At 40.9% G+C, this 27143-nt stretch overlaps 1 protein-coding gene across 1 annotated transcript in view; it reads left to right on the forward strand.

The window, feature by feature from the left end:
• LOC139379323 (chemokine-like protein TAFA-2) overlaps positions 1-11969 on the forward strand; it is a 56496-nt gene extending 44527 nt beyond the window's left edge. Inside the window, exons 3-6 of the mRNA XM_071122127.1 lie at positions 3582-3734; positions 8439-8563; positions 9264-9321; positions 11836-11969. Coding sequence (XP_070978228.1) covers positions 3582-3734; positions 8439-8563; positions 9264-9293 — 308 coding nt within the window. The 3' untranslated portion in view covers positions 9294-9321; positions 11836-11969. The remainder of the gene's footprint in view (positions 1-3581; positions 3735-8438; positions 8564-9263; positions 9322-11835) is intronic.
• Positions 11970-27143: the final 15174 nt, after the last annotated feature.

Consider the following 27143-nt stretch of genomic DNA (forward strand, 5'->3'; position numbering starts at 1 on the left):
TGTGTGAAAGAGAGAGTTCAAAATAGTTCCCTTGTCTTGTTAAGACTGTTGACACTCTGGGACACCACTAGAACATCACTAGAACCCAGTGAGATCAATTATGGCATCTCAGTAACATTACAAGTGTGGGGCAACTCGAATGTTTTAACCTCATTGGTTTCAACACTGAGAGCCTCACTGACAATCCACTTTCGCAGATAATTGGCAAGGTGATTCCGTAGACATGCAGGATGGCCATTCGTGGACATGACAGAAAATATTTAGTTTTCTTCTGTCGACCAATTAAAGTAGGGCATGGGCCTCCAGCATGTGGCTTTTGATTGGCAGCGATCCTTACTCAAGGCGCTCATCATTTCTGCAGGAATTGGATCAGAATAATCTCGCACACGTTCAATTTCTATCTGATAGCTTCAGCAGCCCTCTAATTTCCCTCGGGTGTTATTTCTGTTGCTGTAAACCTGTTATCATTCCAGGGATGAAATCAATCCAGAACACGTTCAAAGTCGAAGCAAAAAAATAATTCCCAGAGAACACAAGAAAAAAATAAATTATACCATTGAAAAAAAGAACCACCCTTAGTAAATATTGTTGGTTTCGGCAAGCAAAGAAATTGATTTTCTAATGTACTTTGTGTCCTATTTGAGTGCTCGCAATACTTTTTTATATTAGTGGCTTCTGTCAGCAAAAAGCTGCATAAATTTGTATATCTTCAAAACACTCTTCCCTCTTTTCGCTTTGACGTGTCTGCTTTAATTTGCTGAGATGTGCAGGAAGAGCGATCTGCCTTGCCTTCCGAGTTGCTCTCTCTGGTTCACCTTGTATTTGCCATTGTATTGAGTTGTTTACACGGCCAAGGTGCAATACTGGAGAGGCACAACAAGAGCACTTGACCCTATTGGCAGTCCTACCGGATACACATTCTTGGAATAAGAGATCCAAGGACCTTTACAATCCTTATCATTACAATGATCCACTGTCCTTGTAAAGTCAGTGGAGGAATGTTTCTGATCATCTACTGGACATATACAATTAGCACTGAGACTAATCATATAGCTTTAGTTTGTCCAATTACTGTCATAGACCATTAGCGCATTGCAATAAAATGTACAATGGTCTCACTCCAAAGGTTTACGACCTATCCAGCCTACTTAAAAACATTGTGAGAATGTCCTTACCCCCCCCCCATTATACGGGAGCAATTCTATTTGAATTATGGGCAACCCAGAACGAGTGTCCTATTATGTCTGTAAGTGCATTTGATCTTCTTTGTCGATTTCCAGTGTTTGTTGGGAAATCAGTTGGCTGGTAACAGTGCAAATGGATTGCCCAAAAAATAAACATTGTTCTTTTCCTCAAGAGCACAGTTCCCAACCATTTGGGAGTCTTATTTTATCTTTTCTTTTTTTCTGAAACAGCATAATCAATACTGCTTGGTGAGGAATAGATCAGAAATTCATCACCCTCGGAAAAATACATTTTATTTCACTTCTTAATCTGATTTGTAGTGTGCCTTGAGGATTTCACTACACAGACTGTCCTCTTCAGTGGAGCCCTGCAATAAGATGTATCTTATGTGTTCACGACCAATTTACATGATCAAAACGATAAGAAACGTTTCTATCTATGGCCCAAGCTTTACGGATGTCAGATGCAGAACACCATAAGGATCAATGATTTGAAAAGCTATTTGTGCCGCTGGTTGTCTTCACTTGCACTATTGCTAAAATTGCATATTCAGAATTGATTTTGAAGGTTTAAAAAAATCGAGACATTCTGTACTGTACATCTGAGACCGGCCTGGCCAAAAGCCTCTCAAACAGAGAGAAATAATGTCTATATAAAAAATAAAAAGTGAATATAATCATGAACTGCAGTGTTGGTACCACTTTCGTAACACGGACCCAGAGAATCAATTTGTAGTCAGTGCATAGCAATTACATGGGTCACCAGTTCTTCATCACCTTGGAATATGCTTTTCACCAGCCTATAAAGCCACTCACTCCTTTCCCATGCACCGGCCCAGCAGGGAAAGGCGCTTCTCTGGGACTCTGGGAAAAGACTCATTCCCAAGTACATAAAAAAACTCTGTTTCATAGCAGGACAGCACAGTGGTCATACGGCTAGAGCTCCAAATCTACTCAAAAAAACTCTTCCTCTCTGTGTGAAGCGTGGCGCTACTTTTACATAGATCTAAGCAACGCCGTCAGAAACGTATTTGTCTTTCATATCTTTTTTGATACGACTAGAGTGTGAGTCAAACTCCCGCTACGTTCAAGCGATTGCTCCTCAGTTATTTTGATGTATGAGCAGGGACAGGGGGGACGGCGATAGCAGAAGCGCTATCAAAACTTGTGTATTATCAAAAAAGAGCTCCGCCTCCCGCACGACTACTCATCTGCTTGAACTCCTAACAGTTAGTGTGAGGAATCTCACCTGAGCAATAATACACTTATATGCTACTGTGAGTTCATCAACCACTGCATTCAGTTTGATCGAAGCCATTGGAAACATTCAAATGTTATTGATTGAGGTGTGAATCTTCCACATTGTGTCCCAGTGATGGTGGTGTTGAGGATGTTACTTTAGGTGTTGATGCAACTGCAATACAGTCGACTCAATACCCTACCTCCTCCTACGACATTTCTGCCTAATTGAAAAAAAGAAAATAACATAACAAGGCATGCAAAAGCAATTTAATTAAATAAGCTTGGCTGGCTTCACTGGTATAAAGTAAAGCAATCAGTGGGAAGGTTCCACAGCACTTTTCATTTGTTGTTTACCAAATGAGCAATAACTGCCTCTGCAGAAGGACGGACTCCTCGTGAAAATGTCACATGTAATTAAAAGAGCAGGAAGCAGCACAGTCTCTAAATAATTCAGACAATGTAGCCTGAGCTGTAAATTGGCTCAAAATACAGCAACTCCTAAGATAGGTATTTTTCAATTGTTTTTTGAATGGCAGAATAGCCTACTAATTCCTCAGCTGATACTTGCATTTAAAAACTCTTTTAAAGCTTAATTGTAGGTATTATGCACCTTCAGGGTTTGGATACCACAGAAGTATTTGGGAGCCTCCCTTGACAGGTCTATTTCACTTATTTAACTAGGCAAGTCACAAATTCTTATTTTCAATGACAGCTTAGGAGCAGTGAGTTAACTGCCTTGTTCAGGGGCAGAATGACAGATTTTTACCTAGTCAGCTCAGGGATTTGATCTGGCAACCTTCTGGTTACATGTCTAACACTCTAACCACTAGGCTACCTTGCCTCCAGCTTTCTGATTATGTGAACAGGCTGTTAGCCAACCTAATACAAAGTTAACTCTACAATGGACATACAGTATAGTAGGCCTACTCTATTGCCTGTTAAAAATGAACTCTTGATTCTAACTTTTTTTGCAGTCACACAGCATAAGTAATACAATAGTATTTGCGTTGTGGCTCTTTTCTTGTGCTGCACTTTGACGAGAACCTGAGTTTTAGGCTATGTGGAAGTACTGTTGCATTATTTTAGTTCTGGCAAGCATTTACTGACTTATCAAGTGGCTAATTCTGATTTCAATCTGTTCTATGTTTTCTACAGTGCATCAAGTCAGAACCGGCACTTGCGAGGTTGTGGCTTTGCATCGATGCTGCAACAAGAACAAAATAGAAGAACGCTCCCAAACGGTTAAATGCTCCTGCTTCCCTGGACAAGTGGCTGGGACGACCAGAGCTGCCCCGTCCTGTGTAGATGGTATGTTCCAGCTGAACATTTAATGTGCTATCGATGTGTCATTTTTTGCTGATGGTCTGTTCCACTCGGACTAATAGGAGGAGGTTAGGCTGAGATCATCATTAAATCTTTATTTTGTGAGCTCGCACCGTCTTCCTTAGTGAAACTGCTCGTAAGAATTGTTGTTAATTTTGTAACACTTCAGACCACAAGGTGCTTGGTCATAGCCATCCACAGAGGCTTCATTTATACTTTGTTTTATACTTAAACTTTACAATGCACTTTACAAGTGTTAAACTGTAATGAAATGTGTTAAAAAGTGTTTACCAGAAGTGCTCCTGTGCCATAGTCGTATCCTCATGGGAAATTAGTTTGGTCTCCTGTTTTTCAACCTAAAATTCCTTACATTTATTGGAGTATGGTGCTTTACAACTCAGTAGTGTCTCTGCCTTTTACAGTAATGGCCTTGCTGAATTGTACTCCATGTGGTCCTATTAGAATGAGCTGAACATGCCAAATACACTGCCATCAGAAAGTATTCACACCCCTTGACTTTTTCCACATTTTGTTGTGTTACAGCCCGTATTTAAAATTAATTAAAGTTAGATTTTTTTGGGTCACTGGCCTACACAAAATACCCCATAATGTCAAAGCGGAATTATGTTTTAATGTTTTTTTTTCAAATGAATAAAACATGAAAAGCTGAAATGTCTTCAGTCAATAGGTATTCAACCCCTTTGTTATGGCAAGCCTAAATATGTTCAGGAGTAAAAGATGTGCTTAACAAGTAACATAATAAGTTGAAAGGACTTTGTGCAATAATAGTGTTTAACATGATCTTTGAATGACTACCTCATCTCTGTAAGTTCCCTCAGTCGAGTAGTGAATTTCAAACACAGATTCAACCACAAAGACCAGGGATGTTTTCCAATGCCTCGCAAAGAAGGGCACCTGTTGGTAGATGGGTATACATTTTAAAAAAGCAGACATTGAATATCCCTTTGAGCATTGTGAAGTTATTAAGTTATTAATTACACTTTGGATGTATCAATACACTCAGTCACTACAAAGATACAGGCATCAGAGAGGAAGGACACCACTCAGGGATTTCACCAGGCCAATGTTGACTTTAAAACAGTTAGAGTTGAATGGCTGTTATAGGAGAAAAGTGAGGATGAGTCAACGACATTGTGGTTACTCCACAATACTAACCTAATTGACAGAGTGAAAAGAATGAAGGCCTATACAGAAAGTATTACTGCTAAAAATGTGGCAAAGAAATACATTTTATGTCCTGAATACAAAGCGTTATGTTTGGGGCAAATCCAACACAACACATCATTGAGTACCATTCTTCAAGCATGGTGGTGGCTGCGGCATGTTACCGGTATGCTTGTCATCAGCAAGGACTAGGGAGTTTTTTTAATGATTAAAAGAAATGGAATAGAGCTAACCACAAGCAAAATCCTAGAGGAAATCCTGGTTCAGTCTGCTTTCAAACAGACACTGTGAGACAAATTCAACCTTCAGCAAGACAATAACCTAAAACCCAAGGCCAAATATACATTGGAGTTGCGTACCAAGATGACATTGCATTTTCCTGAGTTGCCTAGTTACAGTTTTGACTTAAATTGGTTTGAAAATCTATGTCAAGACTTGAAAATGGCTGTCTAGCAAAGATCAACAAGAAAAACACGCAAATACTGTACAATCCAGGTGTGCAAAGCTCTTAGAGACTTACCCAGAAAGACTCACAGCTGTAATCGCTGCCAAAGGTGATTCTAACATGTATTGACTCAAGGGGTGTGAATCACAGGAGGTTGGTGGCACCTTAATTGGGGAGAACGGGCACGTAATAATGATTGGAGCAGAATGCATCAATACACATGGTTTCCAGGGGTTTGGTGCCATTCCTTTTTCTCACTTCCGGCCATTATTATGAGCCGTTCTCCCCTCAGCAGCCTCTACTGGTGTGAATACTTTCTGAAGGCACTGTACCTATAGGACGTGAAAGTAGATGTTGTGAATCTCAGAGCCGTTTCAATGAGTGTTATCTTCAGGCACCCAGAAATGTGTTGTCTTTTCCCACCAGAACCCAATTTTACGCCTTCAGTGCAACGTTGGGCCCAAGCCCGCTACAGCACAGCAGCGTTACCGGAGTGCCAAGTCTAGGTCCAAGAAGCTTCTAAAAAGCTTCTACACCCCAAGCCATAAGACCCCAGAACATCTAGTTAAATGGCCACCCAGACTATTCACATTGCCCTCCCCTTTAAACCGCTGCTACTCTCTGTTGTTATCATCTATGCATAGTCACCCCTGTCTATAGTCTCGCTATTATTATTTTACTAATGCTCTTCAATTATTTGTTACTTTTATTTCTTATTCTTATCCGTATTTTTTAAAACTGCATTGTTGTTTAGGGGTTCGTAAGTAAGCATTTCACTGTAAGGTTGTATTCGGCGTATGTGACTAATACAATTTGATTTGATTTAAAGCCGGATTCACCTACCGTTGATACCGTACGACTTAATCCTCAAATTACTGACAGATCAGGGGTATAAGTGACTGCTCCTTGTTTTGGAGTGAATCTCATGTGTGGCAAGCAGGGAATGTGTTTCCGTGAAATAAGTGTGAAATTAGATATACATTTGATTCATATGTGGTGAGCGAAGTATGCCAAGAGTATTCTTGGCTTTCAAAAACAAATGTCTTCCTTAAATCTCTTCTATTCTCTTATATGTTTTCTGGATTCGTAAGAGGTTTTCAATGTACAGGATAAGAATGTCAATACTGACCATCATTTTATAGGTCTAATGCTGAATCAATGATGAAATCAGTGTATGTTTGCGTGTGCACTGTAAATTTGAGTGCTTCAAAATTGCCAGTAGAAAGAAATGTACTTGATTTACTTATCTTTATTTTAACTAGGCAAGTCAGTTAAGAACAAATTCTTATTTACAATGATGGCCTACCCAGGCCAAACCTTAACGACGCTGGGCCAATTGTGCACCGCCCTATGGGACTCCCAATCACAGCTGGTGATAGCCTGGAATCGAACCAGGGTCTGTAGTGACGCCTCTAGCCCCGCGATGCAGTGCCTCAGACCGTTGCACCACTCGGGAGCCCTCATGGTAAATGTGCTTCTTCTGAAGTATAAAGCTGACGACTGCTGCGTCATGTTTCCTTTCATTGCGTTATATCACACAGCCACTCTGATTTCCACATTCAAGGTTTAGCTACACTTCAACAGGCCTCACTGCAAAGTCAACTCAGCTTTACATATCCTCAAAACCGCTTTATAATTCCACAAGGCTGAAGTTTTGACCACAGAACCGTGAATTCACAACCCTCCCAGTTTTGCTAATCTGATATTATATTTGCTGCATTCCTTGTGCACCTGGTATCATATTCAAAAGCTCACAGATTAATTTGCAAGTCTCCAAACCTGTTCCCTTGTATTGCACAGTGAATGTAGGTGATTAACAGTGGTGTATATCAGAATGTTAAGGCTATTGTATCATTGTCCCATAAAGTCCTTATTATGCTACTAGGTGTACGGGAAGTGGGAAGAGAACACTCGTTTCTGCTTTGAAATGAATAGAAAGAGCACAGCAGTCACTATGTTTTCTAAGGGAAGGGGCCGATTTGAAACCCTCACATTTTCGAAAAAGGCACTTGAAGTTGACTTACATCTATGCCATGTCAGTCCCAGAACATCACTTACCCACACTAATGTGGCAGTCAGACCACCAACCAGGCAGAAAGAGCTGCCTCAGTTTGGGCTTGAAAAGCAGTTCACACCTAAAGTCTGGCACCAGATGCGTTTGACCTATTCGATGACATTTGAGTATTGACATTCTCAGCAAATTAAAGCGCTGTGCCAATGGCGCCCAGTTTAAAGTGCTCCACGGGTGATCTCTGAAAAATGATCAGCACTTAACCTTTTAATTATTATTTTTTATACGTCCAGGGATTACCTGAGCTCTCATCTCAGTTTGAGCCTGATCACCTCCTCAAAGCATTGTTAAGTGTTTGAAATGTATTCTGTTCCAACAGTTTGGTGGACATCAAACCGTATGATACAGCCAACGTTGTACAATTACTGTCACTTCTAAAGGTGCTTTACACAAAATTGCTGTTATAATCATCCCTGTGGGATACAAATAAGTCTCTGTGCTTGATGGTTTGGCTCTCATTAAATACAATACAACTACTTCATAGTATTTTGTGGTGATGGGGGGGGGGGGGGGGGGGGATCGATATCGTTACCTTTCACCATATTATTTTTTGACAATATTGTATCAATATTTGACTCCAAGTATTGATTTGTAAAAGAAATAGGTAGGTAGCTAAGCGTTAGGTAGCGCTAGTCGGCTGCACCTGCACCAAAACGCCGCTATTTTTCATCCTATAGCTTGTTCTCCATCTTCTTTTTAAATTGTGAGCCAACATGTTTTCAGCACTTTTATTTCCCTGACTGATCAAAACTCATTTTCTCATGGCTCTCTAATGTCTCTCTCTGCAGCAGACATATAGTGAGCAATAAGTTTGGGAACATCAAATCGCAGTACATCTAGAATCGTGAGAATCGCAATACATATCGTATTGGCACCTAAGTAATTGCCTGCCCTAGTGTTTAGTAAAACAAGGAAGATGTCTATTCCTGTATGTCTCCTAGTATCTCTCAAAGCTGCTCATTGTAACGATGTCTCTGTTCTCCCCTAGCCTCTATAGTGGCGCAGAAGTGGTGGTGTCAGATGCATCCATGTCTGGATGGGGAGGAGTGTAAAGTCCTCCCAGATCTGAAGGGATGGAGCTGCGCCACGGGGAACAAGATAAAGACTACCAAGGTAAGGGCCATCGTAATCAACACATTGCACTTTAGACAGTGGCAACAAGGCATTGAATTTAATTTCAGCTGTACAGGGTACCAACATGGTAGCTGCATAGTAGTCCTCATAGTAACCAAGTACAGTCAACTTCAGTTTAAGAAGGCACCTGTTGTTTCTCAACCTATTGACCTTGCCTACTTGTATCATTGGTCAAGGTCAAACTGTTTAGTCTGAAATTACAGCACTCTGCCGTGCCATTGCTAAAACTGTCTAATGTTTGCAGTCACTACTGGGACCCAGGGGGCCTATATCTGAGGGGCCAACATGTCTCCTTAGCACTATCAGAGCCATTTTGAGGACCAAAACGTGCAAATTACTCACTCCAATTACATGCTTTTAACGCGGTAACCCGATGCCCATATCCTTCCCTGGGTTATGACGACCCCTAGACTTGAGTTCTGCCTCCTTCCATGTACTTAATTATTTAAACTGGCCACACCACACCTGTCTGGAGCCTGTAATTATCGATCCAGGGATTAGTCGGCACCTCAAAATGGAATGTATTTTTTTGCTGGCCGGTATTGCTGCAGCAGTATTGATGGATTGATCAACCGTAATAACCTCACGCACGTGTTAATTCCGCCTGGGTTGAAATTTAAAACTCATCTCTTCACTTCTTCTTTTTCCCCTGTCTTTGTTAACACGGAACGCCGGAAAGATCTCATCGGACAGGGATCAGCTCTGGTAACCCTTGATGCCACGGGAACCGAATCAAGGTGATGCAATCTTGTTAGATGAATTTGATTGAATTAGACCGGTACCAGTGTTAATGTTCATTGTTTTCTGAATTCAGACTATAGCCTTTAATGCAAGTATTGAATATTACAGTTTAAACATGATCTGCATCCTACTGTGTCAAGTGCTGGTGAGAAACAGCAAACAAACCATTTCCATTAGTTTGAACATTTGCTTAATGAGGAAATAAGATGTACACCATGCTCCTTAATTGTACTTATTAGGATGCAAGTAATGACTATTCATGGATCATTTATGGTTTAAATAGATAAATTCAACAAAACAGCTGGGGAGAGGGTTCTAATTGCTTTACCTGCCATCCAAGATACTTCAACATCTTTTAGAAGATGGAAAATACATTGCTTCCCCATAATGTGATTATGCCGTCTCAATAAAATTGCCTTACATTAAAATGGAAGCATATTTCCATCTGCCCGCTAATGTGCTTCCCTGCCACGGGCAAAACCTATTGAGAATGCAGGAGAACGAACAAGAGAATGATTATCTAGCATAACATGTCCAAATAACCCATTTAGCCATTATAGATTGGAAAATGATAATTGTACAGTGAATAATGAGCCGAGCCAGGTTGGGTATCTTTCTGTTACGTATTTCATCCTCTGACCCGTGCAGCTATAGGCCTGTTTCGCTCATTGTTTTCCCTCAGCCTTAGGTTTAACACAATGTATGTGATTGAATATGATTCCGAAAGAGATTGTGAGATAAATGTTTTAAAAGCAGCCTGAAAAACCTTCAGAAGGTGCCACATTCCTATTTAATTCCTACTGTCTTCTGTTGGTGATGATGATCTCAGCCGATGCATTAATTTTCCCCTTTCTGCGACAACTCCACGGAGATGCCGTTAGATCTGTCTCGTGTTGGCTCCTTTCTCTGCTGACAAAAGCCTGCACCTTCTCTTTGTCTTTGTAGCATGGAATTATTCTCAAATTAGTACCACATTAATCACAGTGACAGCTCGGAAATGTAAATGGCTCGTTGAGGGGGAGAATTTATTGCAATATGAACGACAAGAAGACGCTCTTTCCTTACACATATGCAAAGTGGCATAGTGCTAACCTAAATATCTGTGGAATTTACTGAGAGTATGTTTGATATGATTATGAGAGATTTTTTAATATGAAGTTAGGCGATGCCTGGGGGATTGTCATTGAATTTTTTTATCACTATATTTTAAGATAATTTATTCAGAGACAGAGAATACAGTGTATTATGACATATGAAAAATGTGCCTGTCCACAGTCTGATTAGTCTGTCAAAGGTGCCTGTTTTCTTTGCAAAGTTCAGCAGTAAAAATGTAGCTTGACAACTCCCGTGGCAGCTGTCAGACTGGCCTAGTCAGGAGACAGTCTGCTGGAATCGATAGTGGAACGTTGTTATGAAGGTGTTATGGGTGTTCCTCGGAAGGCACGTTTCTTAAGCCCTTTCCGGAATGTACTTTTGCCTGAGCCGAGGAGCTGTCAGTCAGAGCCGGGGCTTCATGACGGGCAATTTAATCTTGTGAAGGGTCCGAAGTGCTGAGAGTATCTGACAGCATTAAACTAGGGGAGGCAGAAAACCTCAGTCTGTAATGGAAGGCAAATTCTATCCACACAAGTCCTAAAAACACCATCCCTGTCAGGATAGGCTACAATCTGATATAGAAGGTGGAACAGGAAAAATTTTGAACAACAACTTGGCCTTAACTGCAAAACATATTCTCTGTTTCAATTTTCTTCAAGGAATTTCCTCCCACTGAGTGTAGCCTACAACTACAAATCATTTCCCAGCATGGATGGGAATAGGCATTTAGTTGGAAAAGCACATTTTTATCCAGGGGAAAGCACTTGTGCCTTTCAAATCTTGATTTAGTATTATGCTTATCATTATTGTTTTGCCCCTATGTGGAAAAAGAAGTGGACAAAATCATGTGTGACTTGTGCAGTCAGTGTGACAGAGGTAATTTCAGTGGCTGAGAACGCTAATGAGTTTGCTTTGTTTGTTGACCACTGTGAGTGAAGACGCTAATATCTCCTGATAGCTTTCCTTTGCTCACTTTATTTCCCTTTCTCATTAAAACTAGCAAAGAAAACCAACCACCTAATTCATACAAGATTAGGTCATGAGATTAAGAATTGTCAACTTTTCAAAAAAGGTATTTTCATAATACGGGCAGATGAACCGTAAACTTTAGATGCAAAAGGCCTTGCGATTGACTTGTGATTACTTTGCACCAAATAACCTCAAATTCTTCTGGGAAAAGTACAAGATAGAAACTGACTCTGTAGTCACTCGGGATTGAATGTAGAACAATGGATTTTTAATTAATCTGTTCATTAACCTTTATGTCTACACTTCAATGACACTCTTTAGAATCCTTTGCTAACTCAACAACTGGGTGGTGAAAACACTGACGTTGGCTGTATTGCACATACTGTATTAATTGTGAGATGGAATCAGGATGGCCTGATGTTCATGGAAATGTGTTTGTGTTACAGGTGGATCAATAAATGTTACTGGGTCTTTACCTGTGGAATACCATCATGGACTCAATAACATGTCAGCGACCCTTTTTGTAAATAGAGACTCCCTCTATTGGAGACTATACTATGAATCTTCTGGAAGACTTACAAGCACAGGGTAACAAAGGACATCTGGATGAGAAGAGAAGAGTGGACACTACTAAATGATTGCTCAGTAGAGGGGACCTTTATTTTGAAAAGCCCAGACATGACTACCACCACATTGGACATTAGGATGTCTTTTTATTCTCTAACATTGTTCTGCTTATAGTGGATTACAATGGTGAATTTTGCCAAAACATTAAAAACATTATTTGGAAAGTGATAGTTTTTCTTAGGGAAATAGTTTTTTCCCCCTCAGAATGCACTGTGCATCATTACTGTAACAGAGTATCATCAATATCAAGAATTTCCCCCATGAATATTAGGGACGAGTCAAATTCGATCCAGTTTTTAACAATCAAATGGTGGTCAGAAAATGAAGAAGAAATATAAAATTGGTGAACCTTATTGTATTGAGCCAATCACTGAACACGCAGGGTGATTTTCAAAGGAGCACAAAAAAAGCACAGGTACTGGAATTGGCGTATGTTCACCTCCATTTTTTTTTAAATGGGTGGCCATCATTGTGGGTGGCCATTCTCGATGGTGCTGCGCGCAGGGAACATGGCTTATTCAAATGAGAGTTGCAATCAATGGCCAACCAATGACAGTTGAGAGAATGTGATGTATCCAAGGACAAATTGATGTAGACTACTGATCTATAAGGCAGACTACAATGTAGGATTTCCACCACCAAAACTGAAAACTGAAGGTCATGTTTGATTTGCATGTTTTATTCCAAGGGCATCATCTTTCATTTCGTCTAGAGCAGATTGGGGCACTAGGTGCATACTTTTGAAAATGTACACATGAATGAAAGTGGTGCACAAATGAGTTACCCCTAGTGTGCTTAGCGTTTGCTTATGTTCTTTTGAAAATCCTCCTATCAACTGCCAGCTGATCCAGTTAGTTTGTCTATGTTGCACAATGCTGAAGCTCAGATTCGAATGTCCATGTAATGTTTATGTTAATGTATGCAAGCTAAAATGCATTCATTCTACAATACTGGCTATAGTCCATGGGGTTGGTAGGGGCCGGTTAAGTGTTAAGTACTTTTTAAAATTACTTTCTGATTCGCTGATAACTTTTCAACAGGTATCTCTGACGCTTCCTTCGTCTGTGCAAGTGATAACATCTTCGAATAATAAACTGTGGTTGTGTCTTAACTTAATGCTTGTGTTGTGACCCTTAACCTCCTCAGGTGTAGGAAGAAGAAACCAGAGATTGACTCTGTTTAGCTATGCTTCACACAGTGTAGGCTACAGTATGAAGCTGATAAGGCTTCATCATGATTATGCAACAACCCTTAGATTGAGTATCTCTATTGTGGAATGGAACATTGATTCCCTTCAGAGTCCTTCAGAGTTTGTTTGCTATTCTTGTGGGGACTTCTGGTTAAACACGTACACACACTTTGAAAATGTACATCCAGAATATTAAAGATTTTCATGATAAAATATAAAAATATAGCAAACTACAACTCATAAATTGGTCATGTATGGGACATTTTCAACCATTATGAAAGCAAAGCCCACAAACTCAAAGTCAGTTGTCAACCCCACTCAACTAGAACCTACCTTTTCAAACGCTCCCCCTCAAGAATACCATTGTTTGCCTTTCATGGGCAGACAAACATTGATGTCACCAGAGTAAATACATCACACCGAGAGAGGAGCTAATGAAATCTAGGGGTTATTGAGTTCCAAGACTATGACAGCCAGGAGAGAAAAAACCTTCATAAAATCACAACTGAAAAGGCATGGGACTGCGAGAATAATACCAGTAAATGGATGGCGTACTGGCATAATGTCAACATAATAATAATGCTTTTCTTGAAGCTCTTTAAATGTGTATTTCCAGTGCAGTAATTCTATTAGTGTATAGTTTCTTTGGGGCAATATAACATAGAAAAACAGCATGTTCACTTAGATTGTCAGTTGTATGGAAAGGACTAGGCTCAAAACAGTAGGCTACTTATTTTGTTTTCTTAGGTCATGTCAATATGGATCCTTTACTGTACTCTAGTCCACTTGACGAAGGTACGGTATACAGTAAGATTAAAGGTGGTACCTCATGTTTATATAGTTAATTTGGCTCCTCTTTAGATTTTCATGGACACATGTTTTATTCTTGTACAATCCTTGTACGATTGACTGATATCATCTCCCAGCAGCCTCAGTGCCCTCTCTTACTGAACCACTGAGGTTCCTTTGCAACGCACCGCTTCCGACTATGTCAAACAACACTGTCTTGAATGACATGGCTTCCCAAGCCTGCTAACGCACTCCCACCCTTAAGTCTGTGAAATGTGTTGAAGCGGCAGCAGAAGACGAAGGGCTGCTGCCCCGAGCGTCTCAGTTTGTCATGTTTTGCGGAGTCCTCTTAGACGAGCAAGTGCTTCCTTTAAACACAGAGCTTCACCTTCGATTACAAAGGGCGCCCCATTCAGAACAACACATACTCTCCACCATCAGAAGGCCATGACACCCCGCGAGCCTCAGAGCGTTAAAACGGGTTGACATTTTAACAACCCTCACAGATTCTCTGCCGCTTTCTGACACGTCTCAATGCTGTGATGGGTAAGGTGAGGGAGGTGGTGGAGTTAGCAATGAAAGAGAAAACAGTGGGCTGAACTAGGAAGCTCTCTCTTTCTTTCTCTGATGCTTCTTGATTCAGATGAGGTAAAGGCATTTGTCTCGTTCTTTTTTCCACTGCTGCCATTACAAATGTACATCAAAGGAATCCCGTTCCTCTCACCATATGCTGTATAGTTTCATAATCTTACGTGGGTTTTGTAATTAAATGCTCCGCCAGGGGAATGGAGCTTGTCGATTCTCTGGGAAAGGAAAATTTCATTAAAGAAGCTCAGTGTAAAACATTGGTGATGCTATCGCCAGCTTTGTACTTTCATTTCATTTTATAGTTTTGCATAACAAAAGGACTTGTCAGGCTTACATGTTGGAAAAAGTATAGATATGGAATGAATCGTTCTAATCATTTTAAGACAGGGAGTGTTGATAGCCTATAGTTTCCCCCCCCCCCTAAACTTTCCTCAGGCTTGGAGATATGCGTGGACTTGGAAAAGAGACAGCATATGGGGAGATTATTTGGCCGATAATGAACTTTTCGGATAACGCATTTAGCCAGACAATTTATTTTTTAATTCCCTAGACAATTCATAGTATTTAATTTGACAGTAGATGTAGTGACTAGTCAACAGCATGTGTGGAGAACCAGCAAAATTACACCATTTCCGGTTCTTAATAATTACTGGCCGAGCACAGTTTCTCTGGACACCCCCCGCAAAGTGTTGTAGCCGCCGCTGAGAAATAGGCAAGTTAGATGTATGACAACGATATTGTCTGTCTGTTTCACTTACTACCCATGTAGATTGGACAACACAAACAATTCACTCGCTACATGTGGAAATAAAAAAAATCAGGTTACTGTCAAATTATTATTGTAAAAAATGAATAAAATGTAGACATAGGTGTGAGATGGGGGTGTATGGGTCCCCAGAGTTAGTGCCTTGCGGGGCTGCAGGGGTTTCTGCTACGCCAGGGCTAATAATAAGAGCTCCCAGGTAAGCACTGCTCTAGGATCAGCAGTACACCTGCACTTTAAGCACCAAAAAATAGCTTTTATATTGATGCATTCTGTAGACCCAGGTCCTAATACTCTAATTGCTAATGGTCCCTACAACCTGTATGTTGGACAACCTTCTGCCACTAGAACATTTTGTCCTACTCATTAATTTCACTGTTGCAGCCTGGGCCCACCAAGATGCACAAAGACATTTTACGAAGCCAAACTTCAAATTGCCCTCCTCTGACCTGCTATATTGAAGCAGCTCCATGACGGACTGAACGAGTCACAGCCTGTGATTCATTCTGCTTCTCAGCTGCTAATGATGATCACCTGTTCGGTCCCCTTTCTTTCTCAAACGCTTTAAAATGAGCTGCTATTAACAGGTCATGGGAATCATAAAAACCACTGCAACATGGTGTCCTCCAATAAGAAACAGTTAAAGCTCGAACACAAAGCCATAAACAATCACATTGTGGTAGGACTGGTGGTCAGATTGGCCGATAATTGTATAGTTTTCATGTTCCCTACGTCAGTCCAAGGTGTACCAGTTTTCTTATGCACAGCCAGAAGCCAGAGCCCTCACACACACACACAGATGTTGGATCTTAATTTGACCAGTATTGTTGCAGCTAAATAATCCTGCAGAAAAAGGATTTGAATGTTTAGTCCATAACATGCTTGATCAGTGGTTAGGCTATTAGTTTGCAAAAATGTGGCTACATGAAAAGTGCAATGATGTTAATTTAAAAATTTTTTAGTGCGGGTTTTCAGTGAAATTATGATAAATCATGAAACTAATCTGCATTTCCTGCAGCACAGGAAAATTATCAGCAACAAAAGAGTGATCAAATTTAGATCCTGTACACACACATACACAAATGATATACACACAACCTCTATCAGAGGACCCATGATTTTTCTGTCTAAGCTCTTTTTCTAATGATGATGGTGAGATCAAAGATCAACATGGGGCATTCGTCATCATCAAACGGCACTCCCAAATGCAACTGTGGTTTCACTACAACTGGGGTTTCACTGGAAGTGTGAGAGTAAGGGTGTGTACAGGTAAGTAAGGGTGTGTACACCACTGAGCTGCTGCATTACCATACATTTGTGTGTACAGGTATTTGTATGAGTGTGTGCGAGAGAGAGATAGAGAAAGAGAACGCAAATTGAGTGTTGTGTATATGAGGTTGTAAGTATTTGAAGTTGGTTTAGGGGCAAAAAATGCATCATTGCTCAAGGCAGCAGACCACAGTGCTCACACAATAACCAATAATGAATGTGATTTACTGTCTATCATAAACTGGGTGGTTTGAGCCCTGAATGCTGATTGGCTGACAGCTGTGGTATATCGGGTACGACAAAACAGTTATTTTTACTGCTCTAATTACGTTGGTAATGTCACAAGTGTAGAGAGGAGTAGGCAGGAGGCAGTCGCAGGTTAGAACTACTGAGTTTATTAAAGCACTATAATTATAGAAATCCAATGTGCAAAATAATAAAGTGCTCAGGAAATAGTAGGAGAGATTCCTCTCAGGAAAACAAGCAACTTTTACAATGACCGACAAAGACAAATGACAGAGGGAGTATATATACAGCGATAGAGGTGGGATTGGAACCAGGTGTGTGTAATGATGATGAGACAAGTCCGGGGTTGGGGAGTGAAGGGCGTTTGCAAGCAGCAAGTTCGGCAGCAGCTAGAAGGCCGGCGACGCAGGACGCCTGAGCTGGACAGGAGGAGGAGCCAAAGCGAAGGCTGGTGTGACAGGTAAACAGTTTATAATAGTAATAAGGCACCTCGGGGGTTTGTGGTATACGGCCACGGCTAAGGGCTGTATCTAGGCACTCATTGCGTCATGCATAAGAACAGTCCTTAGCGGTGGTACATTGGCCATATACCACACATCCTCAGGCCTTATTGCTTAATTCTAATTTGGGTGATTCGAGCCCTAAATGGTGATTGGCTGACAGCCGTGGTATATTTAAGCAATAAAGCCCGAGGAGGCGTGGTATATGGCCAATATTCCACTGTTTACCAACTTAATTAGAGCAGTAAAAATAACTGTTTTGTCATACCCGTGTTGTGTGGTATGATATACCACGGCTGTCAGCCAATCAGCATTCAGGGCTCGAACCACCCAGTTTATAATAGACCGTATACCATGGGTATGACAAAACATTACTTTGGTAACCAGTTTATATTAGCAATAAGGCACCTCGGGGGTTTGTGGTATATGGCCAATATACCACGGCTAAGGTCTGTATCCAGGCACTCCGTGTTGTGTTGTGCGTAAGAACAGCCCTTAGCCGTGGTATATTGGTGATGTACCACACCCCCTCGGGCCTTATTGCTTAATTATGTCATTTGCATATGCTTCCATGTTCGATCGTGAATACGATCTTGACATGACCTATTTAACAACACCAACACTTGTATAAAACAACAACAACATGGAAAAGCCCCACAATCCTAAGTTTTCTCCTGAAAGGACCATGTAAAACACCTCATTATTTCATCTTCTTGAAGACTTCAAGTGTTCGATTTTCGTTATTTAATCATGGCTTGTAATGGTGCGTTTGTTTGGTTGAAACCAAAGAACAGCAAACCCAGTCAACCATGACTAGCAAAAAAAACTCTGAACCCTCCTAATGGCCAAGTGGACATTTTGCTTGCATACATCATGCATAGCATAAATGGCAAAGTTCACTTAGAATACAATAATGCCATGGCACACCATTATACAGCTATAACACATTCAATTGAGCTGAACATTATTTGAGCGAAACCAAATTTGCCTACAAAATCAATAGAAATAATCGATACTGGCTGTGCCTTGCCCTTCCCTTAAAGGTGCTACACATATCCTAGGGGAACACTTTCGACAGCTTCTGAGGGCAAAAAGGGGTGCAAACTCAATATTACAAAGGTGTTCCTAATGTTTTGTACTCTCAGTGTATATCTGCAGTAATAGTGTCATGATAGTGTTTCACAGTATTACTTACCTGACAGTGTTGTGATTGGCTGTGATATTTGCCTATTGATTTCTCAAGCCGGAGCGGCATCTGTTGGGAAAATGGGAAAGCTGTTTTTGACTTTGTGGCTGTGTTATCTAGTGGAAATTGGGTCAAATGGCCAATGTAGAAATCCCTCTGTCATTTCCTGGTTGCTAACATTCTACACTGTTCGCTCAATTTCAGTTTATGTGAGAAAACAATCATTGTACCATCTAAATCGATGTGAAATATCTTTTCAACAATAAAACATATAGTTTTTACAGCTGTTTGAAGCTTGTGGACGAAAGTAAAAGGCTCAAGCGCGAGTCTCCACCATGTTACGGGGAAATGGGATGCGGGGGAGGTGGGAGATTTTTTTTGAATGCAGCCTAGTGCTGTAGCAATTGACCTAGCTTCCACATAGTGGAGATATTCTGAGAAATTCTAGGTGTAGCACGTTTAACAGAGAACAATGGGGTAAAAAGTCTGCCAATGTTAGCTAAATATTAGCTCTTGGGGATGGGAGGTAGCCTATACAATAGATAATGGATCTAATAAGCCATGCAGGATAGCAAACTAGATGAATAAGTCATTAAAGACAAAATGGTTATAATAAATGTCTCCAGTTCAGCATTTTTTCCACATACCAAGGTAATTGTAAATCTAGAGTTTTTCAGAGTGGTCCATCTCATATAGCCCGTGGGTACTACTGTACTCCAGTACTTGCAATTATTTGATAGGAGGTTACTTTCCGACTTCATTATGTACTTGAGGATAAGGCCACTAGATCTGCCTTTGACACAATTTAATATTCAAGGAGAGCGTGGCTAAAAATCTCCCTGTTAGAACAATAGACCATGTATGGTAGTGTTACAGTAAAGTACTGTTGAAGTGAGACAAGTCAGTCTAGCAAAGACAAAAGGAGTTGCGGGAACTTCCAAACGAGTAAGCTTTCTGAGTCAATTAGCACAGGTTGTATTCCAGTTCATAGCTCACTACTCATTTTCACTTGACAAGAATGTCAATATATGAGTCTGACAATATGATATGAGTATGATACTGCATTGCCAATTCAAAAAGAGTGACTAGATTTAAACTTTTTAGTCCTTATTCTTATGTCTTACCTTTTCCGGAATGATTGTTGTTTCAAAAAGTAGTTAGGGCGACATCTATTTTTTTGGCTAACCCCATAAAAGGTCACACGATGTCACAGATCTCTGATACATTGCACTGACAGAGGTGATAAATTATTAAGAGAGGATACTTTTTTAAACCTATTTTACTTTGCCCATCTCTCAGCATATGCAATTTCAAAATTTGGTTGTGCATCACCAATTTTTCTATTGTTATGTCAGTCACTCAATTAGCCAGCTATCTAAACTTGTAGTAATCATGGTCAAATTACCGACTGGGCACGCAGGGCATGTGCTCAGGGGTTCTGACCTCTAAGGGGTCCCCATTGATTTTGTCAGTCACTCTCACTCAGATTTCATATTAGCATAGCATAAGTTATGCCAAATTGTGTAGAATTGCAGAAAGTTTTCTTCAAAACTGCAAATATTTCTCTCCGACCTAAGGCAAAATGTCTAGAATTGCAGGAAATTAGCTGTAAAAAGGAAAATGTTTCTCTCTGCCCCATGTCAAAATGAGTAGAATTGCAGCAAACTTGCTTTAAAATGGCAACATTTTCTCTAGACCCCATGGCAAAATTGTTGAAATTAAACTAAAAATGTTTCACTCTGCCGTAAAGAGGGGGCTCCTAAAATGTTTGCCTTCAGGGTAGGCGGGTCCCCCAACTAAATTGCACTAGAGCCCGCCTGTGAAAGCTACATTCTGAATTGGAATGGGGGGATGGGGGAGGATCAGGAAATGACTGAGCAGAAATGTTGGATAATATTTCAACATGTGTCCTGTCTATCTCAGTCGAAATTCAACAGTGAGAGCGAGAGACACTAATTAAGACCATGACGGATCATGCTGGGCAGGCTCATTCCCCCGAGCTCACCGGAACATCGTTCATACAGCACAGTGAGGGAACATACTGGTATAACACAGGAGGCGGAGGAGATTTGTTTCCAGTGATAGATTAAATACTTTTCGCCCCTCTTTCTCATATGCCTTGCCTCTGTGTCAAAGTACAGGTTTGGCTGTGCTCTCCACATTTCATCAGTGCACTCTCTAATCAAGTGCCTAGGGAGGTCTGCAACGTTCTCATCCGCTCGGCTGATACCACTGTACTTCCATAACCGTAAGTGGATAGGGTTAGTGAACATGATAACGTGTTATGGTTAAATTGGAGGCTCTCTCTCTCCAGGTGTCATGGCAAGATGGGATGCCCTTGCCATATTTGTAGGCCTATGTTGGAATTTTGATCCCACTGGGCACAGACATCGTTTTCAACGTCTAGTTTTGGTTTACATTTGGTTGAGTTGTCAACTAATGTGAATTCAATGTGAAATCAACAAAACATGTCACTCTGTCATTGGATTTAAGTTGAAAGTTGGCTGAAAAAAGACATGGCCTTAAGTTGATGACTTTTTGCAAATCCAGTCAGTTTTCCACATATATTCAACATCATCACATATATTTTGGGGGTTGAAATGGCATGGACACAACGTTGATTCCACCAGTTTTTGCCCAGTGGGATGTTGGGAGTTCAACTGACTGAATTTCAAAAGTATAGATTTTTGTTTGTCCAGTTTAGTTTCTATGTAATCAGGTCAGTGGAATCACTAAGTGAAGGGCAGCCATCAAGAATTCTTGCTTTCAGAGTTGCATCACATCCACCCTAATTATTATTCATAGCAGTTATTTTTATGATAATTTTTCTGGACACAGAACCTTGTAGTTAGAGGAGCAGTCAGTCAATTATTTTGGGGAAAAACACCAAAATGGATTATCAATATAAACCTGTGTAGGCGGTGTCGTGTCTTTACCATCATTAAACTGAAGACGTATGGTTTTTATCAAAGATTCTCTGTAATTAGTATTACGCGATTAGACTGATTAAACATGTGCCCCGAACTAGGAATTCGGGGCACCAAGGAAAAATATTCAGATTACAAAGTTATCATTTCCTAAAATAACTTTTCAGATATTTTATCTGATCAATTATTCTTCGAATTAATGAATTATTTACTTGTCCTCACGTTAGTCTCATTGTTTGGTTATCTGCACGAACCCAGTCTTCACTATGAGTCATGCATACATCAAGTGTCTTAAATCATTTATTTATTGCTAACTAAGTAATTCACAGAAATGCATAAACAAACAAACAAGGTAAATGTGTTTACAAGAAATGATAGGAGAATGTGCCCTAGTGGGCTAAACCGGCATGGCGGCTTGTTAGACAAAAGGGAAGTGGGGGTCGACTGAGATAAGACACTACAAAGTTGATAATTATAACAATTGAAATGCTAATCCTTTGCACATGAACGCTCACTCATTCGGGAACAATTGGAATCAATATATATATTTACGCTCAGTGTGTCGTCTTGATCGCTGGTGAAAAGTTTGTTTATTTTGTAGAATTGTTCGTCTCTCTCCCTCTCTCTCTCGGTTGTGGTTAGAGGGGATAGTTCAGAGTGACATTCATTCATTTGTTATAGAATAGATGTTTTGGCAGTTGTCGTTCTTCGCGTTCAATGATACCGAATTCCTAGCTGCAGACTAGTAATTAGTATCGATAGTCTAAGAGTTTAACCACGTGGTTAAAAGATTCAGCAATGGTCCACAACCTTTGTCCTCTCCTAATGGAGAAAAACATGGTCTGGTGATAATTTCTCAAAGTTGGGTTTTACTCGGAATGGCAGAAAAGGGCTGTCCCAGGACGCCTGACCCTAACTGTCCTCAGGGGCGGTCCTCTGATTTAGTTCAAATTAAAAGGGAATTGTATTTTTCTTCATTAAACAGTCCAAAATCATATTACACAATTATACAAACAGTATCATACTCACTCATTCATCTTATACAACAATTAGATGTAAACCTCATATCTGAGGCTATTATATAAACAGTGTTATGGTAATGTGGCCACACCGTCGCCGATGAGCTTCCCCAAGTTGTAACAAACGGACCAGTTCGTAGCTGGATTCTTCACCGATCTTTTATACTTTCCCCGGAACATGAAATTTGTTTGTACCTCAAGTTCTGTGAGGTGGAAGAAATTCCTTTGCGCTCCATGAAAATCTACTCTGCCTCTTATACTATATGGCCATGTGGCAGGGTCTTCTCAGGAATTTATGACCTCTCTCTGACCACAGCAGCCTAGTTGAAGGATGCAAGGGGGAGTCAGGGAGAGGGGGATGGGGCTTGCTATACCCAAAGAGGCCAACGTCATGACAGCGGTAACTTCCTAAGCCAAAATAAATTTATTAAAAAGCATCACATTATTCTGGTGTGAGCACAAGAAATCAACAACACAACAAACATATATACAATAGAAATCTGGCCATCTGACATAGGATGCTTTTTGGGGAGAAAATACATTTAACAAAGCCATCTGTTCATTGTCTGTCATGCACCGGACATTCCCCGCTTTATTAATGTGTGGAAAATGGATTCATTCCCTGTGAAAGGGGTGGTAAATTAGGTGTTGGCTCGCAGTTCAACCAATTGTAAATAAATAAAGCAAACAAATGATGTTTTGGATGAGCCGGTGACCCTCCCTATCACTGTCATCAAGCATACTATATACCTGTCTAACAACGCATCCGATGGAGGAGAAGCAGACACGACAACGGCTGCCACAGTGATTTGCACTGCTATTGTATCGCCCATTGTTGTGTTATGAATTGATCATTTGCGAGAACCCTGCTTGCAACAACAATGGTGAAAAAAAGATTGACAATAACCAATTTCAAATGAGAGAAATGGCAGGGTTTTCAATGAAAGCAGGCAACTTTAATAACTGTCACATTTCTGGTGGAACATCAGAAAAAGCGGGTAGTGTCTTTTGTTAAGTTTGTCAGGTTCTTTGTTTTCTGACCTGTTTCTTTATCTGCATGATTAAAGCATGGTATGAAGGCATGCCATTTAAATTTATGATCAAGGCCTGGTGGCCAAGTCGTTTTGTGGTATTGTTAGATGAGTCTGTCACTAATGAATTATGGTGAATCATAATCAAATAATTATTATACGACTGCCCTCTTTTTTTATATACCCGATTTATCATAACTTTATCATAACCTCTAATACTATAATTCAAACTTTTATGGGTGGGTTTTTGAAGTCATTTGAATTTGTGATACAGTATAATTAGTAAACTTATACTTTTCCCTTTCAAGAATGTTTCAACTCACTTATTAATTATTTGAAAATACTGAACTACCTGCCCTCATCTTTGTACATCAGCCTCTTGACAACATCCCAGGTCATGACCCGGACTTTACACTTTGAAAGAAGAAAGACATGATCCTTTAGATTCTGATGGAAGCCTGGCCTCGGACAACCTCATTTTTAGGGCTGTCTCATCTTTATTGCGATAAACCCTCCACTGACAGTGACCTGAGATGAAAGCAGGAGACACAAAGCCGACACAAGTTCAGATAAAGTTCTCTGCGGGTCCGCATCAGAATCGCCCCACCCACTCACCCCCGCCTAAACCTCTCTTCACCTCCACACCGATGCAGTGAGATTGAATAGGGAGGGAAGAAGGTTTTGGGGAGGGAGGGAGAGAAAAGTTCCTGCACTTTCATTACAACTTTCTGGTTGATCCCACAAGGGGGCCTTGGATGGTGCAAAAGACACTGGGATTGACGTCTCTAATCTCTCCGGCTCCCTTGAACTCTACCTCTCCTTTTGTTCTTTAAACCTGGCCTTCGCTCATTTCTACAACTCTATTTGGGCTCAGGTCTTGGTTCGAGAAAGAGAGATGGGAGGGTGGGGCTGGGGTAGAACAGGGAGGAACCATGGAAGCGGAACAGCAATCGGCGTCATGGCTGGAGGACTCGGTTCAGCGTCCTCTGGAGGGATGAGCTGGTAAGATGTATTCTGTCTGACTGAAGGCGAAAAATTGGACTTGGTTGGCTGAGGTGACCCTATCACCGAGGCTTTAGAGAATTCAGAGGAGAAGACTGATCAGCTGTTTCGTATTGATCTACAGCGGACTGCGACCAGGCAGATCACTTTTATGTCCCTATAAGTTTAATGGGTTCACTTCCTTGTCTCCTTTGCTACACTCCAAATCTGTGTGGATGGGCAAAAGCAACATGGCAGATCAGTGGTGGTTACAAAAGAAAGGAGAACTCTATTTGGAACCCACAAAACGAAAAAATCCACAAATTATAAAACCAACAAAATGATGGTAGAGAGGCTACTTAAATGTAGATGTATAGGACTACCTCCTAGAAGGAATCCCCTTCTTTCTCCTTCCAGTATTGTGTAATATGAGAGTGAGTCATTAAGATTATTTTGGAAGTTACAGACTCTATGTTACTCTATGTTACCCGTGCGACATTCATCACCAAATGGGGCATCCACACACACACACAATGAATCTCGCCCTCCTCCTAATTTCTCTACTTTCCATGATGAGTGGATGCAGCCCACTTATTCATTGTGAGCTCTGCTACTCAATAACAGATGCCCTCATTACATTATAGGCCACTGTTTGTTTTGCAGACAGGAGCCTTAGTGAGAGGCTGAGCTGAAGTGGGTACTGGGACACCTGTATGAATACATTAGACCCTCTCATTTCCATGGCTCCCACCTGGTGCCCTCATGCCGTACCAGGCACCACACAGGCCCTTTCTCCAAGAGCCCGGCGCTGTGAGCACCTAAAAGTAATCAGCCACACGACAGGCTAGCTTCCCCCTCCCTTATGTACCCTGTGACGCACAGAGAGGCTGTAAACCAAACAATATTTGTGTTCAAGGCACAACTGTTTCCCTCATCTGCTATTTAATCATGTTGATGTGAAGACATGTTTATGGGGAATCCAACATCTTCATTTGTAACACTGTAATTAGTTGTTCAGTGTTTTACTAATCTTCTTTTGATACAACTTTAATGCGGAGCCTTTGAAAAGACATTGGGTGCATTGCAAATCAGTCCTTGTACACAAATTACAGTAAGCCTACATGGTCAAACAAAAGCATCTTATTTCCATATAGGATGAAAGACTAAGATGCAGTAGATCAAGGGGGAAATGTGTAAACCAGCTTCGCTCAGAACAAATCCTTTACATTGTTTAGCCAATATAGAATGTATATGTCTGTTTTAGTTTGGACAGTCCACAACAACTTAAAGTGATTCACAAATATATTTTCATTCCTACTGTAAACTAGGGGGGAATTGTTTTTTTCCCTCCAGAATGTACTCTATGCCAATCATTCAGCCTTGCAGCTAAACAACAAGTCTTGTTCAGATGTGCAGATGTGGTAGGAGGAACCCAATATTTCAAATCCACTTACTTGAAAACATGACACTACAACAATTGCCTAAAGTCTATTCAAAGTTTTCTGGGCATCTCCAAGACAAGAGGATGAAAAGACTGGAGCACTGTGTACTGGTTTGCAGGCATGCAGCAGTTGAATGATCCTATCTTGAGGATCAGGTGCCAAAGAAAATTTGACAGCCTCTCTCATCTCAGCATCCTCCTCTGCAAAAACATGAGGCATGCCTGGTCTTCCCCTCCCCAATGCTTGAGAGGGAGCTGGAGAGAGGAAGTGCTGCAGTCAGATCTTGGCTCCAGGTAAAGAGAAGCCCTTGTCGCCGCTGAGAGCGGCACCAGATCTCAACAGGAAGTGTTGATGCAGCAGATCTTGCGTGTGATCTTGGCTGATCGGGCTGGGCAAGGGAACTGTCTGGCCGAAGTCGCAGATGGTGTTCGGTGCCTTTGGCAGTTTATAGTCTCAGAGCTTCCATTAGCTTTCAGTGCTAACGGGGCTTGGGTTGTAATTAAAACTGGGAGTAGACACCGGCAGCTTGACATGACAATATTGAGCCATTTCGGTTCGTGCACTTCCAGGAAGCCTTCAAGGAATATTCTCAAAGAAGAGTTTACCTCTAGTGTGGAGTAAAGTAGATACATGTTGAGTGTTCAACAAATGATGTCATTCCAGACAATATTACACACATGACGTAGAACTATCATATAGCCTATTACACACATGACGTAGGCCTATCATATAGCCTAGTAACTTTTAACGAAATAATGATGGAGGCACTGCATGATTAAACAGTTGCTGCATGGCCTGTAGGCGCAGGTTCCATTGTATTTCGGGGTTTTTTCTCTATAAAAAAAGATAAGGATGAATATGATGGCATGAAATATGCTATGATGGATCGGAATGCTATATCATGATTATTCTATTCTCTATGGTCCGGAAGAGCTGCACACCTCCAGGGTTCCCACAGTCCCTTAAATCACACCTTCAGTTCCAGGGACAGGGTTCTGGAAAACGGTTCCCTCTCATTCGAAGCCTTCACTGCTAAAGAAGACAGAGCTTAAATGGTCCTGATGAATTAACAACACACAAGTCATATTCATTGCCAAAGCTATTGGGAAAGGGAATTCAGGGAGAGGGAGGAATGCTCTGCTCTGCACAAACTCCCCCGGGGCTCTGTCAGTATTGAGGGGGACTGGGGAATTGGTG

The sequence above is a fragment of the Oncorhynchus clarkii genome, chromosome 21, assembly GCF_045791955.1.
Source record: "Oncorhynchus clarkii lewisi isolate Uvic-CL-2024 chromosome 21, UVic_Ocla_1.0, whole genome shotgun sequence".
Taxonomy (NCBI): Eukaryota; Metazoa; Chordata; class Actinopteri; order Salmoniformes; family Salmonidae; genus Oncorhynchus; species Oncorhynchus clarkii.